Genomic DNA, 22,117 nt, shown 5'->3' with positions numbered 1-22,117 from the left:
TGCTAATTACTTTTCAATCAAAACGGGTTAACATATATTCGACACGCCCATGAACGTTGAAATAGGCGGGGCTTTCATTCCAAAAGGTGAATCATTTCCGAAATAAAATACATTCATCTACGCCCACTTTTCCCGCGATTTCACCGATCAATCTTATTACCGCAAAAAGATAATGAACAACCATTCTCCTCTATTAAAATATTACAGATACCACAATTATTTATGAAACAATGTACCAAAAATTTCGTTGTTTAATGAGTGAGAAATCTTTGAAATAATGATTCGAAAATTACTTTTGTTTGTTTCATAGTTACATTTTTTAAACAGGGTCTTTCGTAGCCCGTTATGGTGTATTACTAGTCTATTTGGTTATAAGTTTTTACGGTATTACACGGTACCGAAAAGAAATAAGACCATAATACACAGCACTATTTATTAATGTTTTCCGATATAAGGTGCATCTTGTTATTTGCACTAGCTGCCCTCTGAATATATTAGTGTTGAGAAAACTGTACATTTAGGACAATTTGACAAGATGTCTATCGTGGAATTTAGACCTGCAGAAACTTTAACCATCCGATTAAGCCGACGGGACTCGGGTGTGTCATGGGGATTTCGTCTGCAGGGTGGCACGGATTTTAACATTCCACTGTCTGTACAGTCGGTAGGTAAACGTTGATATAAATGAGAGTAAAGTGGACAATTAAAGAAAGTAAAGTTTATGTTGAATATCCTGTGGGTTAATGGAAGATACAGTAGATCTATGAAGTTGTTTGGAGGCGAAACTTTTTTTCGAATTCAGTTGTAACAATAACTTAAAAAGTTAATATTAATGAAAAAAAGACTCATTTATATTTATTACATGAGTTCACATGTGAAATAATTATAAAATTTACAAGGAAAATACAAATATGTATTAAAAATAATGAAAACAGGCATCCAGCCAATAGAATAAGGGTATCACTTTCACTGACTCCCATATAAGGTCATGCATGTTACATACATACAGGTGTATTTGTATTGTGAATGAAAACTGTATTATATGTAATGTCAAAAATGTTTTGAATAAACAAATACTTGCTTGGATCATATTTACAATTTTGTAGTATAGATATTGCTATAGTGAGGGTGAAGAGGGGGCTGGTATACATGTGTTATAACTAATTTAATAGTAATTAGTATTTATATTCTAGAAGTCTTATTTTCTTTTCATTAATTACTCTAATTGGGGTGAATATCCCTTGGAGTAAACTGTCCAAAAATACATTACCAATGATATTTTGCCAGCTTCTTTTTGAGACAATGATCTATAAATTAAAGAATGGTCAACCTTTTAATGAAATATATATGCAGTGGCGGATCCAGAACTTTTCCTAAGGGGGGGGGGTACCGCTGACTGACCTAAGGGGGCCCACTCCAGTCATGCTTCAATGATTCCCTATATAATCAACCAAATTTTTCCCACGAAAGGGGCCCCCCCCTGGATCCGCCTATGATATGGACAAGTTTGGAATTCATAATCTGGATCTAAAACCAATAAAGCTAATTCACTCAATTTATTCCGGCAGCACAGAGTACATGTACATGATGTATGTATCCCAATTCAATTTTATATTGAAGGGTTTGCATGTTGCTGCTTACATTAGAAAGCTATTATGTAACCAAAGGTTAATATATATCATAAAGCAGAAGTGATATCCTCCGAAGTTTTACAAAGGCCAGCATGATTTGGAATGTCTGTGACATGTAATACATTAATAATGATAATAAACATGTAATGTAGTTATGGTAGTTGAATTACATATATATAAAAACATGATTTGTTTTTGAAAAGTTCATTGTATTGTTTTGTTTTTTATTTAATAATATCTGTGATGAAATCTGTCACAGAGACTTTCAGTTAGAAAATCTTTCCTTTTATAATACATTTTAGTAGTAAAAATGAAGATTTTCTTTAAACAAAAAAAGAAAGAAAAAAGAAGATAAAAGCTATAGATCATGTTTTAAACAACTTTCTTTTATTTTTAAATGCTATTAAAATAAATCATTCCTCGATATATTATGACATATGTAGTAAGGCATTTAAAACAGTCTGTGTTCTGCCACCAACAGTTTGTTTTGACCCTCAGACCTATCTTAAAGGATAATGTTAGATTTGTTTATAGAGATCTAAGTATTGTTCTACATATTTCTCTATTGAGCCAGTTAATGTATTAAATTCCTGATGATTATTGTCATGGAAAATATCTCTTAATTTCTCAACCATTGATTATTTTAAACATAAACAAGAGGGGAAAATATACAGACATTTTTGACATTGTTGAGTTCGGGCTTGTTGTACGAGTATGAATTTTTTAAATATCTGCTTTTGTAAAGGGAAGTAATTTATACTTTACTGAAATACTACTTCATGTAAGAGAGGGAATAATATATATATTTATTAATTTTCATGAAAAGTTATGGTTGTATTTATTATTGAATGTATTTTAATTTTTTCATCCAAATTAGATTTTTCATTGAAATGAGAGCAAGCAAAAAAATAAGATTATTTCTCCTGTTTAGGACTTACTGTTGTTAAAGTACATTTGTAACATAAAGTTATGGAGCAATAAGTTATTTTTTGTGTGCTATGAATTTTAATCATGACAAATATATCACTGTAACTTAAATAAAGTAAAAGAAAAAATTAGACTTGACAGCAAAAATTAGAACACACAATACATGTACCTTTTTATTTTTTTTAATAGGCCTATTATAATACCATGATTACACATGGTGATTTAAGGCATTTGGGGCAATGGCAAATCTTAATATTTGTAAAATAACATTTGCTCTGATTAATTTCTTGCTTTTTATGAATTATTCTTGTTTTCATGGACATGATGGAGCAAAGTATTTCACAATTCCAAGAGATTTTGCACAGATTTATGCAACATACCAGTTATAATACTAACATTTGGTCGTTAAAAATTTGAAAAATAGACTTAAATATTTAACTGCCTGACAAGCTTTAATCATATAAAAAGGTCATATAGTGATCTTTTTCAGGTAATTAGTTTTGCTGTACCCCACGGGGGGGGGGGGGTTGTGTATTTGGTACATACATGTACTACAAAACCAAAGACAAGTTTTAATCGTGAAAGTTACAGCTAAAATCTTTATTTTTAGGTGAACCCAAATAGTGTAGCAGATAGGGCCGGTCTGCAGGCAGGGGATGGTATCCTATTCATTAACAATGCTAACACAGATCAGCTATCACATGAACAAGCTAAAATGGAGATGATCAGATCTGGCAATGAAATATACATGACTGTAGTCAGGTAATAATTTAATAAATGTAATTGATATTTATGGGATATTTCTTGCATCTTTTGATCATTAATATAATAAGTGTCATAGTTATGTTCTGAGGGAAGAGATAAACAGTATAGGTTATTGTACTGTTTGTGAACTTCTCCATAAACATTTTACCATAACAATTTTCTTAATTACTTGGTCAAAATGAAAGCAGTTCTGCATAATTTTCTTCTGTTGAATTATGTTAAATTCTGTTAAGGTCAATGCTTAAAAATAAACATATTGATATCAAAAGTAAAGTGTTGCCCTTAATGTACAAAGTGCAAAATTTAAAAATAAAAATACAAAGAAGTTACTCTTCATGAGAATCTAAATGACTTAAAAATTAACAATTATTCTATTCTGCTGTCTTTTAATGAAGATAATATAAAAAAAGAAAAAAGAAGATGTGGTATGATTGCCAATGAGACAACTCTCCACAAGAGACCAAAATGAAACAGAAATTTACAACTATAGGTCAGCGTACAGCGTTCAACAATGAGCAAAGCCCATACCGCATAGTCAGCTATAAAAGGCCCTGAAATGACAATGTAAACACAATTCAAACGAGAAAAACACTTTAAAAATTTGGTGTGTCAAAGTGCTTTTCTAGCTTTGCATTTATCATGAAAACTTAAACTCAATAAATTGAAAGCCAAGGATGTATAAGAGCCTCCATATATAAGGAGCTATATGACTTTAAATATATATGTTTACTTCATGTCTTCTGTTATATCAAAAGGATTAAAATTCTCTTTTTTGAAAACAGTTTTGGTTTCCTGTATCAGTTTTGATCATCCTCTTTTAATCAAAAGTCATAGCAATACTTTGTCATGTCAAGCAAAACCTTAATTCCAGAGGCAGATTTAGAGGGGGGGCTATGGGTCTCAACCCCCCCCCTTTTTTTCTGGAAAAAAATTGGTTGATTGTTTAGGGAATCAGTGAAGCATGACCGGAGCAAACCCCCATTTTGGGCAGTAAGTGGGCCCTCATTTAAGAAAAATTCTGGATCTGCCGCTGAATTCTTTCATGCATTTATTATTCAATCAAGTTTAGTATTTTGAAAAGGATTATCAAACTTTAAAAGGACCTTAAATCAAATTTAAAGGAACCAGATCTCTGCATTTGAACCCCTGATCAATTGCCAATTTGAAATTTTGCATCAGTCAATTTTCATCTGCAACTGTCACAAAAATTATTCTACATGCATTATCTACAAATTAAAAGAATATTCAATGTTCCTAAATTGGCAAATGAGGGGAAAATCTTGATAAATAATATAAATGGGAGACAACTTCTGCAATAATATAAGTGGGAGACAACTTCTGAAACAATGTAAATGGGAGACAACTTCTGAAATATTTTAAATGGGAGACTACTTCTGAAATAATATAAATGGAAGACAACCTCTGAAATAATATAAATGGGAGACAACTTCTGAATTATTTTAAATGGAGACAACTTCTGAAATAATATAAATGGGAGACAACTTCTGAAATTAACTTATTTTATTTACAGAGGTGCTGTAGAAGTATGGAAACCAAAAGTAACAGCCTTGTCGGATCTACGTCCACAAGAATTACGTCAAATAAAGACTGCTACTGGAGATACCATTACAGCAGTCCAGAAAACAGACCTCACCAGAGATGGACCACTGGTACAAATGCATTCATTTAGAACTGATTTAGAATATCTTATTTTTTTATGCCCTGCCTTCTATAGGAGAGGAGCATTTTGTTTTTCAGTCTGCATAATTTTAACATCTGTCCCACATCTGGTCCAAGTTTGTTTTCAGGTTAATGACCCCTTTTGTAGCCAGTTAAGTACGAATTTATCAAACTGCAATCAAAACAACAAATATAATGAATGATAGAGATAGACCATTTTGTACATATACCAAGGGGAAACTTCGTGCAAAGCATAATTAGTTACTGTTTTGTTGCATTCAATAGAAAACAGGGACTTTGTGGCAAATAAACCAAGATTTTTATAGAAAATCCACAGCCTTTAATACAGAGAGTTTTGTTATAAAATTTTAAACATAGAGTACTCACTTGCTTTTCTATGATGTGCTAGCGTTTGTTATTTACAAAAAGGCCAAAACAACCTTTAAATTCCAAAAAACCTCATGCTGAGTCACCAAAGTCGAGCGCACCCTGAAAGGTGTACCCGGTACTCGATTTTGTCCATATTTATATTTGTTTTATCCAATAACTGAATTAATAAACTTGTTTGAACAAAATCAATGCTAGCACTGCATGCAATAATCCTCTATCTATCAGTCACAGAATTGCCAAACATGAGAGTATAAGGGGAAAGGCTGTGGATTGGCTATATTTAGCATTGAATCAACACAAGGGTACATAATCCTTAAGGTAGTATGTGGTCCTATCAACTTGAAAAAAACGCATACATTTTATGTTAATTTGATATATATGCCAACTAAGAGTTTAGTTATTTATCGGATTTGCATGGAAAGATTTGCAACCTGAATGTACCGGTAGTTGCATTTTATCATACTTATAGAATACTGCATAAATAACAACTCAGTCTAAACAATGTTACTTGTGAAACCTCAAAAGTCATTTGGAAGCAGTTGAAATTTTTTATAAGATTGTACACAAATATGTTAGATGCTGGTTATTTATTATTATTATTTGTAAATTTTATGTAGAAATATATCTCTGAATGACAAACCATAAGATGAAAATTAGAAAAATTTTAAAGTAATGTTCCGAGCAATTACAGAATTTTTTAAATATAGAAAATGCAATCATCAGTAGATTTTTTTTATACAAACTAGAAATTATTATAACACATAATTTAATTAATTTTATATCAGTTATCATGTATAAACTAATAAAAATGGATCTTTTGATAATTTACCCAAGGTGCAATTCCACTTCCATATGTCACCCTTGGTAACCAATCTATTATTATTAGCTCACCTGGCCTAAAAGGCCATGTGAGCTTTTCTCATCACTTGGCGTCCGTCGTCGTCGACGTCGTCGTCGTCGTCGTCGTCGTCGTCGTCTGTCGTCGTTAACAATTTTTCAAACATCTTCTCCTCTGAAACTACTGAATGGATTTGGTTAAAACTTAACATGATTGTTCCTTAGTATATCCTGCACAAAATGTGCGCTTCAATTTTTGATACGTCAAAAAACATGGCCGCCGTTACTTAAAATAGAACATAGGGGTCAAATGCAGTTTTTGGCTTATATCTCAAAAACGAAAGCATTTAGAGCAAATCTGACATGGGGTAAAAATGTTCATTAGGTCAAGATCTATCAGCCCTGAAATTTTCAGATGAATCAAACAAACCATTGTTGGGTTGCTGCCACTTAATTGGTAATTTTAAGGAAATTTTGCAGTTTTTGGTCATTATCTTGAATATTATTATAGATAAAGATAAACTGTAAACAGCAAAAAAGATCAGCAAAGTAAGATCTACAAATAAGTTAATATGACCAAAATTGTCAATTGACCCCTTAAGGGGTTATTGTCCTTTAATGACAATTTTTCACAATTTGTTCATCATATTTGCTAACTTTAAAAAATCTTCTCCTCTGAAACTACTGAATGGATTTGGTTAAAACTTAGCATGATTGTTCCTTAGATTATCCTGCACAAAGTGTGTGCTTTGATTTTTGATCCGTCAAAAAACATGGCCGCCGTTACTTAAAATAGAACATAGGGGTCAAGGGCAGTTTTTGGCTTATATCTCAAAAACGAAAGCATTTAGAGCAAATCTGACATGGAGTAAAAATGTTCATTAGGTCAAGATCTATCAGCCCTGAAATTTTCAGATGAATCAAACAAACCATTGTTGGGTTGCTGCCACTTAATTGGTAATTTTAAGGAAATTTTGCAGTTTTTGGTCATTATCTTGAATATTATTATAGATAAAGATAAACTGTAAACAGCAAAAAAGATCAGCAAAGTAAGATCTACAAATAAGTTAATTTGACCAAAATTGTCAATTGACCCCTTAAGGGGTTATTGTCCTTTAATGACAATTTTTCACAATTTGTTCATCATATTTGCTAACTTTAAAAAATCTTCTCCTCTGAAACTACTGAATGGATTTGGTTAAAACTTAGCATGGTTGTTCCTTAGATTATCCTGCACAAAGTGTGTGCTTTGATTTTTGATCCGTCAAAAAACATGGCCGCCGTTACTTAAAATAGAACATAGGGGTCAAATGCAGTTTTTGGCTTATATCTCAAAAACGAAAGCATTAAGAGCAAATCTGACATGGAGTAAAAATGTTCATTAGGTCAATATCTATCAGCCCTGAAATTTTCAGATGAATCAAACATCCAATTGTTGGGTTGCTGCCACTTAATTGGTAATTTTAAGGAAATTTTGCAATTTTTTATTCATTATCTTGAATATTATTATAGATAAAGATAAACTGTAAACAGCAAATATGATCAGCAAAGTAAGATCTACAAATAAGTCAATTTGACCAAAATTGTCAATTGACCTCTTTAGGAGTTATTGCCCTTTAAAGACTTTTTTCACAATTTGTTCACCATGTTGACTTACTTTAAAAAATCTTCTCTTATGAAACTGCTGTATCAATTTCAGCAAAACTTATGCTAAATGAGTTTCAGAGTTTCAGAGTATCTAGTATAAATTTTATATTTCATTTCCTTGTATGTCAAGAAACATAGCTCCTATGGCTAAAATAGAACATAGGAGAAAATGATTTTTTTTTGCTTTTGAAGAAAATAGGACGATTCAAAGAACATTTAAATAAATTGAAAAGCCAAAATAATCATTGATGAGAGATTAAACCAAAAAAATTCAGGTGAGCGATTCAGGCTCTTGAGAGCCTCTTGTTAATTTTCAACTTATCCTCTGAGATTCATTTACACAATTTATATCATTCACTTATAAAATAATAACAAATATTTCAATATATTGAAAATTTAGGAGTCTTTAAAAATAGGAAGTAGCCACAATCGTTCAGCGAAACCATTTGGACAATCAAGCCAGTATGAACCGCCAAGACCAGAATACCAACAACAACAACAGCAACAGTATAGACCACCCCCTCAACAACAACAGCAATATCAACCACCTCCTCAACAACAGCAGCAGCAATATAGACAACAGCAACAACAACAACAGCAGCAGCAACAACAATATAGGCCACCCCCACAACAACAACGTCAGCCAATGAGTCCTACATCACCTAAAGTACCTGTTCCAACAGTTGTCCATGCTCAGTTTAATTCTCCAATGGGCTTGTACTCTGCTCCTCATATTGCTGAAAGTTACAATGTCCAGACAAAAGGAATACAGGAAGAAATGAAAAAGTAAGATATTTCATGACAATTTTATTGGCATTATGTTTTCTGGTATGTGCATCCGTCCATCCTTTTGTCCATCCGCCCTTCCGTTTGTCTGTCTGTCCCACTTTAGGTAAAAGTTTTTGGTTGAGGTAGTTTTTGATGAAGTTTAAGTCCAATCAACTTGAAACTTAGTAAACATGTTCCCTATGATATGATCTTTCTAATTTTAATGCCAAATTAGAGATTTTATCCCATTTTCATGGTCCTCTGAACATAGAAAATGATAGTGTTGATTGGGCATCTGTGTACTTGGGACACATTCTTGTTTAATTATTAAATATGAATTTTTTATTGGTCATTGCTTTCACTATACAGCTGTGTCTTAAAATTTAAAAAAATTAGTTTTTGTTTTTCCTTATGTAAAAAGAAAATTGAACTAGCAATACTTAAGTGACATTTTGCGCACTTACCAATTGACCTAAATCTGATAATTCAGGTCCCTTATTAACTCTGAAACAACAGATTGAAAAATACATGAAATATGATGTCAATATCTAACTTTTTTTTATAGAGGATCAAAATATAATTCGTAGAATATATTGCATTGTGGGTAATATTTTTAAAAGTTTACTACACAACATTGTAATTGGTTATGAAAGCCCTAATCAATGGATATCTACCCAATAGTTTAACTTTGTATGAAATTTGTTACATGAACAACGAAATTTCCTTTAAAATCTAAATTGATAAATTGACAAATTGCAAGATAATTTGTTAACAAATCAGGTGCGGATCCAACCATTTTTAAAAGGAGGAGTTCCACTTATATATCTCAATTCAAAGATATTTAAAGGGAAATTCCGCGATTTTTTACTTATCATCTAATTATGTTCATCTTAACATAAAAAACACATTTGCAAAGTTTTAAATTTATATTCCTTCTAATAACGGAGAAAATCAAGTATTTGTAACTTTTTTGGTTGAATTCTCGAGTGGGTCGTGACGTATTAGCCCGATTTATTGAATTCTGGGAAAAAATAAAATCTGTTCAACTCTTATAGCTTATCGACAATATACGTAATTAAAAGCGCACAGCTGACGAATGGTCGAAGTTATGAACCACAATATAAGAATGATCGAAAATGAATATGCATATACCGTTTTGTATTGATTGAATTAAACTCCTATAAAATTATCTCTAGTAAATGTTTTTGAATAAATTTAATTAATTATTGTTGAGATTTTTTTCATAAAATATTTATTGAACATTTTTACTGATATTGAACTGAAAATATTTCAGTTCTATTTACCGTTATTGTTTTGATAATCATTTCAATGCAACTAATGTGTGAGCAGAGTGTGTATATTATTTTGTAAAGGTCACTGTATATTTCTCGGCTTGAGGTCAATTCGTTTACCTTGTAGCTATTTAGCCGCAGGTGTGAGTTCAAGCGTACACAGGTATAAATGTTGTTATTTGGAAAGGATAAACAGAAAGGATTAGAAAGAGTATGCTGTCACGATGTTAATACACTAAGATTTAATACACGATAGAAATAAAGATACAATAATTAAATTGTGTAAATTAATTGAAAATAAAATTCAGATTCGTAATTCCGAAAGTGTATAAAAATAAAAGGAAACAATTTTTGATTACTTTCTTAGCGGCAATTGGCGTAAAGATTCAAATATGAAGCACACAATAGTAGTTTTAATCTTTTATAAAAACTAAATGCAATATTACCCAATTTGATATACCATTGTACATCTGTTTGATATCATTGACTTTACCGGAATTTCTTAACTTGTATTCAAATCTGGCTGTGTTTAAATGCTAATAAAACTATTGCAATTTTAAAGTTTTTAATTGACAAAAAAATACAACATACAACATGCATGATTTTTTTTTAGTTTCTTTTTAACATTTTATTCTTACATAATTAAATTCATTTGACAATCATTTACACGAACTTTTTGTGAAAAGAATATCAATTATCTAAGCTAAGGCATTATTTCTTTTGAGGATTTTTGAGGATTTTTTTTAAAATTCTATGATAATATTTGTGCAATGTTGAACATGATAGCCGTCATTAATCCAAATAAGTAATACAGTAGTTGTAATAAAAGTTATATTTTATTCATGCATAACTGATATTGACGAATTTATAATAGTTCGTCCATACATCGTTGTTCTTGAAACAATCATTATTAGTATACATGTAAGTTTCCTGACGTATAAGAGCCATTGAGGATGAGCTCCAGAGAAATCAGACTAGTGGCGTTTCGTTCGTTTGTTTGTTGGGAAAGGAGAGGAAATGCAACCGCTTGTACAGATAAACGACAGAATTACCATACAAGCATTTATAGTCAACACAATCAGAAAGAGTTCCCATCGTTAGACGGGGAATATGAAGGCTTCCAAGAATGAACAAGTGACATGTCTAACTCTGAACAGTTAGAAAACAGACTATCGACATCGACCGCTTGTTCTTAATATTTGAAACTGTATGCATATATATACGTATACGTTTATGATATATATAGTGATGAGTTCTTGCGTCTGACAAAAACTAAATTCCTTCATGGTTATATCTTGCCATACGTTTATATTGGTTTGTAAGGTGATTACTCACAATCGTTATTTGAAAATCCTGTTTGTGAGATGTAGATTCATTTCAATACAGAAATTTCGTCTATATATTTCACAAGTGTATAACACGGAGAAGCTCTGAAGGTCCATTACTCCCATTTTGTTTGGGTGTGAACCATCGATGTTTACAGCAATATCACAGAATAAGATGATGATGGTAGAAAGAACTATGGGCGTCATGTGGCAAATATTACATGCATATCGGACAATGAGTTGTCAATCTGTATGAAAAGATTTCCAATACAACCATATTATTGAGAAGGAATGTTTACATGCTATACTCTCGTACTAGTATTACAGGGTTCTTGTGGCGTTCACCTTAGACACACATCTTTTTAACGATGTTTAAAAAAAAGACAGAACCAATTTAATGTCATATTTCCCTATTTTTTAAATATAACTAAAAGTCTTTTATCTGACAAGAATACCCCTATTTAGCGAACAAGTAATTTATTCTTTTTTCTGTTATTGAATACCAAGAAAGAAAATAAATCCCGAAATTAATTTGAAACTTTGATACTCAAAAGTTTCCCAGCAAAATATTCACATTCCCTGGGGATAATTAGTGTTCGTCCAGTGGCATATATAACAATTGTGATGACGAATTACTTCCTTTATTCGAGAACAATCTTATTGAAATATAAATCTGTGATTTTACTAGGTCCACAGCTTCAATGAACCAAAGCAAAAGTTATACATCGACCTGTATTTAAATCAAATTGGTTCTCTTCTTCTTCTGGTATACAATAGTCTATCGACATTCGATGATTACATACTGTTGGCATACGTGGACTAGTCTATTTACAACACTTTTACCCTTATTTATTCTAAATATATGTTTTTTTCTTATGTTCAATGTATACATGTATATATTTTAAATTGCGCTATAGTTCCGTAACTTTCTATCCAGTCGTATAAACGAATCGTCGGCAAGTGCGTACATTTTTTTTTTTTATTTCTGGTCTGTTCCAATCTGTCCTTCACTATTGACAATGACTATATATTACATTTTCCCAAATTCACCCTTGGAAAAAATATTTAAATAGATTTTAATTTCATCAAATCTTATTTTTTGGGTATTATTTATATGTTTATGAATTATATTCTTTACACCAGAAATGTTATTTATAAACAAGCGTATGAGTTTAGTAATGACAAGTAAGACAGAGTTGTATATTATTCATCTGATAGTTCAAAATGGAAAGTTATAAGTTATAAGTTATCAGCCGTGTACACTGATCAATACCTCCAGAAGTGAAACGATGCATGAACTTGCAAGCCCGACAGGAAATCGCTTGAATACCTGGACGTGTCACCTCACACCCCTCACAATACCTTTGGAAGTAATACCTTTAGCCATGCTGGTGATCAGATGAGGGAAGATAAAAATATATTTGTTTATTACTTTAAAGAATTATGAACAAATTAGATTTTCGAAAACAATTTTCACGGATCACTTATTTATGATTTCAACTTTAACTTTTCACCTAATTCCAATATCAACAGTTTAAAAACAACAGACCATGGTAATTTAAAAAAAGTAAGAATATTTTTCGTATCAAGTTAGTTAGTCGGATAAAACAACCGTACGATTGACAAGATATCGACACGCAATTACGACTACATCGGTTACTGTAGTTTTGTTTCCTTGTGGTTTATAGACATATCATTTTTATTAATCGGGAAAGAAGACAAAATGGCGGATCGCAGAGAATTGATACTCTAAATTTAAAATCGATGGTGATCGCTTATCTAGCGGAATAAAACTTTAATATCTATGAATTTGAGCATTTTTATACAGAATGAACATAATATCAATTTTTGATTTTTTTGCGAAGTTTCCCTTTAACTTTACATTTGTTGTTACAGCTTAGATGTAGAAGATGCACCTGTAGGAATGAAAATCAGTGGAACATATCAGCCAATACAAGAAGACACAGGTGATGATGATGAGGTCACAGAGGTCACTGAGCATGCTCCCTTACCTGAAACAGCAGACGACAACTCTAACAGTGTGAAGTGTGAAGACAATAATCAGCATGAAATTATTAATACTAATCCTGAAGTGGAAAGTATGTTGTTTGTGCTTCAAAGTTTTTATTGTGAATTAAGGTTCTCTTATTTGTGGTGGCCATTTTGAGTTTTTCAGATTAATTTATAATTTGAAACTGGGCGGTGAGCAGTCTTTGAAAACTGTAATCAGTTCAAAATTAGGTTACCATTGAAGCCACAAAAAAAAAAATGTTGTTACAGTAAGAAAAAAAATACCCATGGTTTCTTATTCTGGTGTCCACAGAAAATCAGAAATATTGTGAACTAAGAATATTGTTGTATTCTTTATTATTGAGAAAATGCAACAAGATCATAAAAACTCCCATTTTTTGGCACCATGAAATGATGTCCATCAATATTACATGGTTGCCTTTTGATCAACAACTTTGATACTGTGGATCCATTTATTTCGCGGGTACCAATTTTCATGGATTAAGGAGAACTTGCATGTCCATGGATATTTAATTTCATGGTTTTGTCAAGCTCTGCTTACTATCCTATAGAAAATATGTCATTCGTTGAACTTTTAATTTTGTGGTTCACCTGTACCCATGAAATTCAAGAACATTGGTAGCCAACAAATAATAATGAATCTACAGTAATTTATGCATGTAATTATGTGTGTTTTTCTCCCTTTTCAACTTACATTCTTTTTTTACAATAATCCTATTTTCTCTATGTTATATGCCTTTCAATGTTATTTTTATAACTTGTGTAGATTTGGTATAGATTATTAACACAAAAGGAAGGTTGGGATTATTACAGAGTTTTGGTCCCAACAGTTTAGGAATTAGGGGCCAAAAAGGGGCCCAAATAAGCATTTTCTTGGTTTTTGCACCATAAACTTTAGTATAAGTAAATAGAACTCTATAAAATTTAAACACAAGGTTTATGACCATAAAAGGAAGGTTGGGATTGATTTTGGGAGTTTTATTCCCAACAGGTTAGGAATTAAGGGCCAAAATTAAACTATGTTTGATTTCATCAAAATTTGAATAATTGGGGTTCTTTGATGTGCCAATCTAACTTTGTATGTAGATTCTTAATTTTTGGTCCCGTTTTCAAGTTGGTCTACATTAAGGTCCAAAGGGTCCAAAATTAAACTTAGTTTGATTTTAACAAAAATTGAATTCTTGGGGTTCTTTGATATGCTGAATCTTACCATGTATTTAGATTTTGGATATTGGACTATTTTAGGTAAATGTCCAATTTAAAATTTTTAAGTTTTTAAGTTTAAGTTCTTAGACCACATTCATTCTGTGTCAGAAACCTATGTTCTGTCAACTATTTAATCACAATCCAAATTCAGAGCTGTATCAAGCTTGAATGTTGTGTCCATACTTGCCCCAACTGTTCAGGGTGGAACTCTGCAGTCGTATAAAGCTGTGTCCTGCGGAGCATCTGGTTACATACTGTTATACATGTACTACTGCCTGATCGTCAGAGAAATTTACAGTTACAGTAGAAACAATAGATGTGTTAACACATATTCTTGCTGCTGTTCTGGTCATATAACATTTTATGTGAGGTCCATTTAAGCATCTTAGTTTGGACTGAGTTACGATGTCACAATTTATGTTTAAACATCAGAAAATACATATATTTTTTGTATTAATACTTTATGGAAAATTAAAGTAAATTTAACCACTTGCAAGAAAAACTTGTTAACACACGAATTGTTGCTGTTGTTATCCTTGACCCTGGACCTTGTTTGATCATTGTATTTTGAAATTTTCAGAATGCATGGGTGTGTTTTATTGTATATATTTTTTGTGAATGTTTTTACTTCAAAAGAGTTAACTACTTACTGAGATTTTTTTTGGCAACAAGGTTACAATACTAAACATATAAAACTATGTTCAAATAAAAATGCTATAATTCTTCTAAACTTTAAACTTGTAACTGACTGGAATGCTGAAAAAAGATTTATAAAAATATTCAAAAATTTCAGGCCTAATAATATTTTTGCTAGCAGTTACCTGTACTCTAAATTGAAAATAACACTTGATAGATTTTGTTCAATTTCTTGATTTACCCTCATAACCAATGGCCAGTCCCAAAATAAAGACAGACTGCTACAAATGTTAAAGAGTTCATCTATGCATGAAAAGGATTTGCCAGTCAGTTGATGAATTCCTGATTCTGTGAGCCTTTAGCTTCTTTGAAGTCCAATATAAAAAAGTCTTTATTCCTCAAATTTTTATAATTAAATTTTCATCTAATATTATATAGATTTTTTTTTTTAGATCTACCGGTAATTTGTTTTATCTTTATCAACATGACTAATAAACAATATTTCAGATATGTCATCAGTTTTAAAATTAATGATTACTAAAACAATTGTCATTTTAAACATGAACAAAGAAATATGTGTTACTATAAGGTTGAAATCTATTGAACCTTCCTATCATCACCCAAGTAAATTTAAATGCTTTGATGTGTGATAAGAATATAGGATATTTGTTGTTAACAAAAATTGTGTCTAAATTGTTTGTTTTGTTCATTTTAAACTTCACTTAAAGATAATCTGAAGTACCATCAGTCTGCAATATTTGTGGTCACTTTAATAAACGTAAGATGAATCAACTACCGGTAAATGTTTGTACAACAATATTCACTGTTGACCCATATACTTCTAAGTGTTAAAAGTCAACTTGACAGCTACTTATTATGTGTTTGCATTGTTTTAAAATGAGTATATTTAAAAGTAATATTTGTTTGTATAGATAAATCTTTAAAAGTAACAAGTTATTGCTTGGTCTGTGCCTCCGTTCGTCCGTCCGGTTAAAGTTTTTGGTCGAGGTAGTTTTTGATGAAGCTGAAGTCCAATCAACTTGAAACTTAATACACATGTTCCCCATGATATGATCTTTCTAATTTTAATGCCAAATTATAGTTTTGACCCTAATTTCATGGTCCACTGAACATAGAAAATGATAGTGCAAAGTTCAGGTTAAAGTTTTTGGTCAAGGTAGTTTTTGATGAAGTTAAAGTTACATCAACTTGAAACTTAGTACACATGTTCCCTATGATATGATCTTTCTAATTTTAATTCCAAATTAAAGTTTTGACCCCAATTTCACGGTCCACTGAACATAGAAAATGATAGTCGGAGTGGGGCATCCGTGTACTATGGACACATTCTTGTTTTTATTAATGGTTGTCAAGTAAATAAATTCTCTATGATTTACCAATAGCTATTGAGTGTATATTTTTTTCCAACCTTTAAAACTTATAGTTCTCTTTTAAGGTCAGTCCTCCTTGGCAATTTTAATAGAGCAGTATTGATCAAGATAAACTCAGGAAAGGGATCATTTACAATGTTACGGCATTTCTTTTGTACAGTTATAATTGATCATATGGAAGCATATTGACTTCCCTTTGAAGGAACCTTATAAGAGAGGGACAATTTTACATTGGAAGTGATGGTGGATTTTTATGCCTCACCTTGTGACATCAGGTTTTTCTGCTTGTGGGTCCATTCTTTCGTATGTCAGTTCATATGTTTGTCTGTCTGTCTATCCCACTTCAGGTTAAAGTTTTTGGTCAAGGTAGTTTTTTATGAAGTTAAAGTCCAATCCACTTCAAACTTAGAACACATGTTCCCTATATGATATCTTTATAATTTTAATGCCAAATTAGATTTTTTACCCCAATTTTACAGTCCACTTAACAAAGAAAATGATGGTGCATTTGAGGCATCAGTGTACTATGGACACATTCTTGTTTTGTATTTAAATTTATAAATAGAAACCTATTTCAGGACCGAGTGGATTTAGATCAGTGACAGCACCAAAGTTTGATCCCTCACAAAACCAGTCACCAAAACAAGAAATGATGCACTGTGTAAAGTGTGGAAATATGGTCAGGTGAGTTTTCCAAGGATGCAATTCACATTCTCAAGTACTGTAAATGGACAAATTTTCTTTTGGAATATTTCAACTTTTGACAGCAGAACTCAAGTAGCAATTATTCTGTATAGATAAGATAAAAATTAGAATATTACTCTGAAAATAATTTGCACCTAATAATCTACTTGTTGTAAATACGACACAAACACAATGCCGGAACATCACTTATTTTTTATGCCCCACCTACGATAGTAGAGGGGCATTATGTTTTCTGGTCTGTGCGTCCGTTCGTCTGTCCGTCTGTTCGTCCGTCTGTTCGTTCGTCCGTCTGTCCCGCTTCAGGTTAAAGTTTTTGGTCAAGGTAGTTTTTGATGAAGTTGAAGTCCAATTAACTTGAAACTTAGTACACATGTTCCTTATGATATGATCTTTCTAATTTTAAAGCCAAATTAAACTTTTGACCCCAATTTTACGGTCCACTGAACATAGAAAATGAAAGTGCATGTTTCAGGTTAAAGTTTTTGGTCAAGGTAGTTTTTGATGAAGTTGAAGTCCAATCAACTTGAAACTTAGTACACATGTTCCTTATAATGTGATCTTTCTAATTTTAAAGCCAAATTAAACTTTTGACCCCAATTTTACGGTCCACTGAACATAGAAAATGAAAGTGCATGTTTCAGGTTAAAGTTTTTGGTCAAGGTAGTTTTTGATGAAGTTGAAGTCCAATCAACTTGAAACTTAGTACACATGTTCCTTATGATGTGATCTTTCTAATTTTAAAGCCAAATTAAACTATTGACCCCAATTTCACGGTCCACTGAACACAGAAAATGAAAGTGCATGTTTCAGGTTAAAGTTTTTGGTCAAGGTAGTTTTTGATGAAGTTGAAGTCCAATCAACTTGAAACTTAGTACACATGTTCCCTATGATATTATCTTTCTAATTTTAATGCCTAATTATATTTTTTATCCAATTTCGTGGTCCATTGAACATGGAAAATGATAGTGCGAGTGGGGCATCCGTGTACTTTGGACACATTCTTGTTTATATTGTAATATAGACTTTGTGATGTGACACCTGTATACTTGGGCATTTCTATAAATCGATAACACATATTATAACATGCAGCGTTTTCTTCTTTAATTCAAATATTTGGGACATTTTGGTGCCGTGACCAGGATATTTTTTTTTTACTGCAACTTTAGACAAAAAACTTACTTCATATGAATATAAATTCTTGTCAACTTTTTTAGCTAAAAGTCCCTGGGGAGAACACTCAGTTTGGTGAAATCTTATGGAAGTCGTACCAAAAATTCATTTTGATTCTGAAATGATAAATTATGTTTAATTTCAGTGGTGTATTTGTCAAGATCAAGGGACAGCCATATCATGCTCAGTGCTTTACATGTACTTCCTGTGGTGTTAATTTAAAACAAAAAGGTGAGAACAAATATATACCAGAAGACCTTATTATTTTTTTTACTCAATAAGATTTCTGTCATCAACATATTTACCAATAGAGTAAACTGTTGTCTGTTTTCTTTTCTGTCTTTCACTTTTAAACATGATACATATTAACTAAAGTGTGTTTTGAATGACTTCACTCAAACTTGCATATGATTTGTAGTGGTTTTATCAGAGTCTTAAAATCATATTGGTTATTAGGCTGTAGATGTTGCTGTCACCCACTTGAACGGTCTTATGATTATTACCTTGTTGCAACAACTTGAGGTCAACTGGCATACGAAATTACAAGACTGGTATCTTTGATCAATTTTTTCCTTAAATTCTATTTATTGCATGCTTATTTCTTATGTGTATTATCAAAAAATCAATTGATCTAATTTTCAGGATATTTTGTGATAGAAGGTTGTTTATTTTGTGAAATCCATGCCAAACAAAGAGCAGAAGCCCCTGGTCCAAACATGAGACAAGCTGATGTTGTTTATCGGTAAGCTTTATAAAACATAAAACTGATACTTTTTATTGATAAGCTTGATACAACACAAAACTGATACTGTTTATTGATAAGCTTGATACAACACAAAACTGATACTGTTTATTGATGAGCTTGATACAACACAAAACTGATACTGTTTATTGATAAGCTTGATACAACACAAAACTGATACTGTTTATTGAGTTTATTGATAAGCTTGATACAACACAAAACTGATACTGTTTATTGATAAGCTTGATACAACACAAAACTGATACTGTTTATTGATAAGCTTGATACAACACAAAACTGATACTGTTTATTGATAAGCTTGATACAACACAAAACTGATACTGGTACTGATTATTGATAAGCTTGATACAACACAAAACTGATACTGTTTATTGACAAGCTTGATACAACACAAAACTTATACTGTTTATTGATAAGCTTGATACAACACAAAACTGATACTGTTTATTGATAAGCTTGATACAACACAAAACTGATACTGTTTATTGATAAGCTTGATACAACACAAAACTGATACTGTTTATTGATAAGCTTGATACAACACCAAACTGATACTGGTACTGATTATTGATAAGCTTGATACAACACAAAACTGATACTGTTTATTGATAAGCTTGATACAACAAAAGAACTGATACTGGTACTGATTATTGATAAGCTTGATACAACACAAAACTGATACTGTTTATTGATAAGCTTGATACAACACAAAACTGATACTGTTTATTGATAAGCTTGATACAACACAAAACTGATACTGTTTATTGATAAGCTTGATACAACACAAAACTAATACTATTTGTCCATAATGCTAGACTAAACATAAAACCGATACTGGTACTGATTATTAATAAGCATGATTATACATAAAAATGATACTGTTTATCGATAAGCTTCATAAAACACAAGACAAATGTTGTTTATCAGAAAGAATGATAAAACACAAACATAACACAAGCTAAGAAATGTATAATCATGTCAGACAGCAAATTATTTTAGAAATTAGATTATTTGTTTTGAAATGATAATTGAGGTTTGGAACATACTATTTAAAAAAAAAAAGGAAAAGAGGCAGCAACCAATTACTATCACTGTCAAATATGACTTTAAGGAGATTTTTTTTTTAATTAAATGAAGAACCGTTGTGTGTCATGTTTTGTGTCTTAAAACTTTATAATTGAACACCTCTTTTGGGCTATTTCGTGGCAGCCAGTTTTTATTGGCGGAGGAAGCCGAGGTGCCTGGAGAAAACCACCAACCTTTGATAGGAAAACTGACAATCCTAGTCAACTAAGATTGGAGTCAAGTGCAACCGCACAAAACACAAAACCTCAGTGTTAACTGGCAAGTGATTACAGTAGTAACTACTTAGACCACTTGGCCACTTAGGCCCCTCCCTAACTTTATAAAAACAAAAAGGTGTGTTATGATTGCCTTTGAGACAAATCTCCACAAGATACCAAATGATGTAGAAGGTTAACAATTATAGGTTACCGTCACTTGCTGCAGTGCAAATTCAATGTTTTTACCCCTCTTTTATTACCCTCTTTTTTCTTTTTATTTCAGATAAACATCTTTGGCTGGAATGTGTCTAAGATTTTGAAGTGTGATTCCCAGAAGATATCTACAAATATGATCTGATTAACAGAATGCTCAGATTTGTTTATTTATGCTCATATATATTTATACCTTGTGTGTAAAGAAAGTAAATTTTTACAGATTTGAATTACAGATTTTCTAAAATAAATTGTTCATTGAAGATGGTCAAGTGGTTATAAAAATAGTAACAGATTCATAGAATCATAATAATTTATTGGTTGTTATTTTTGTAAGGACTCTGTGAATGTGTAAAACTGTTGATTCATATTTTTCGTTGCTTACCAATTTTCGTGTATTGGTGAAACTAGGAATTTAAATGTTTAAGGAAGTGTTTAGTTTACTATATGCTTGTATACAAACTTTGGCAAGATTAGGAATTTAAATGTTTAAGGAAGTGTTTAGTTTACTATATGCTTGTATACAAACTTTGGCAAGATTATGATATTATATATCTATAAAAAATAATTTCCCCCAATCCACAACAATAAATAATTTTCCCAAATATTAAAATGAAATACAACTTGGAACACAGTGATAAGGAATTTTCAAGCAAGTCAAGGGTGTTACATATATAGAAATATATATGTTAACTTTCATTGCAAAGAGGTAATTTGACGAAAGTTCAAACTGTACAAAAAATGAGCTGTTTTACAGTATTCTGAAAAAGTAGATATTTATCAATATTTACTAGATTAGATTTTTATGCACTGCAATATATTTTTATACTGCTTACTGTGTAGATACACAGAAAATTATTTTTTTACAAAATTGCTTTTGTGTGTTCAGGGTAAGGTTATAATAAAGAAATGTGCCTTCAAATTTCATGTATACTATTGTTAAGCTGTGATACAATACAAACTTTGGTCAGTTGTTTTCTGTTACTGTATATTGTAACATCAACTATATTTTTGAAGATTGTGTTTCTATGATATTATGACTTAATTTTCTCTGGTGGAATATTTTAAATAATGATATTGTTATACATATACATGTACCATATTATAAGCTTGGAGATTTAAGGTGGTACCTAACACTACAGGGAGATAACTCTGTAAAATCAGCTAAACGTTTTAATTACGTTGTGTTGTAAAGGGAATATTAAGATTCTCAATGATCAAAATTGGTGTTTGTCAAACTGCTATATAACCAGTGTAATTTTTCTGACAAAACGGATGGTTCAAAATTTTTTGAATTTTTATGTTTTTGTTGAAGGGTCAAAGTAAATACATTGTCAAAATTTTATGAAAATTAAACGAGCCAAATTAATTTTAGTGAAAGTGTTGGGTACCACCTTAAGTCATGCAAGCATAAGCAGATATTTCTTGGGGATGTTTCAATGTTTAAAGGTGAAACC

At 31.4% G+C, this 22,117-nt stretch overlaps 1 protein-coding gene across 2 annotated transcripts; it reads left to right on the top strand.

The window, feature by feature from the left end:
- Positions 1 to 374: 374 nt before the first annotated feature.
- Positions 375 to 21,273, top strand: LOC139489034 (PDZ and LIM domain protein 1-like). 2 transcript variants are annotated; one of them, XM_071275131.1, is made up of 10 exons: positions 375 to 664; positions 3,169 to 3,320; positions 4,855 to 4,993; positions 8,278 to 8,663; positions 13,159 to 13,361; positions 17,105 to 17,210; positions 18,547 to 18,632; positions 19,044 to 19,143; positions 20,731 to 21,061; positions 21,138 to 21,273. In XM_071275131.1, the coding sequence occupies exons 1-9, from the start codon at positions 536 to 538 to the stop codon at positions 20,732 to 20,734; spliced, it is 1,305 nt and encodes a 434-aa protein (XP_071131232.1). In that variant the 5' UTR covers positions 375 to 535; the 3' UTR covers positions 20,735 to 21,061; positions 21,138 to 21,273. The 2 variants fall into 2 exon arrangements, with proteins under 2 accessions (XP_071131232.1, XP_071131233.1); XM_071275132.1 differs by having other exon boundaries at positions 377 to 664; positions 13,159 to 13,229.
- Positions 21,274 to 22,117: the final 844 nt, after the last annotated feature.

This window comes from Mytilus edulis, chromosome 9 (genome assembly GCF_963676685.1).
Source record: "Mytilus edulis chromosome 9, xbMytEdul2.2, whole genome shotgun sequence".
In the NCBI taxonomy this organism is placed as follows: Eukaryota; Metazoa; Mollusca; class Bivalvia; order Mytilida; family Mytilidae; genus Mytilus; species Mytilus edulis.
The sequence above is the reverse complement of the archived record's forward strand: the minus strand, read 5'-3'. Positions and strand labels throughout refer to the sequence as shown.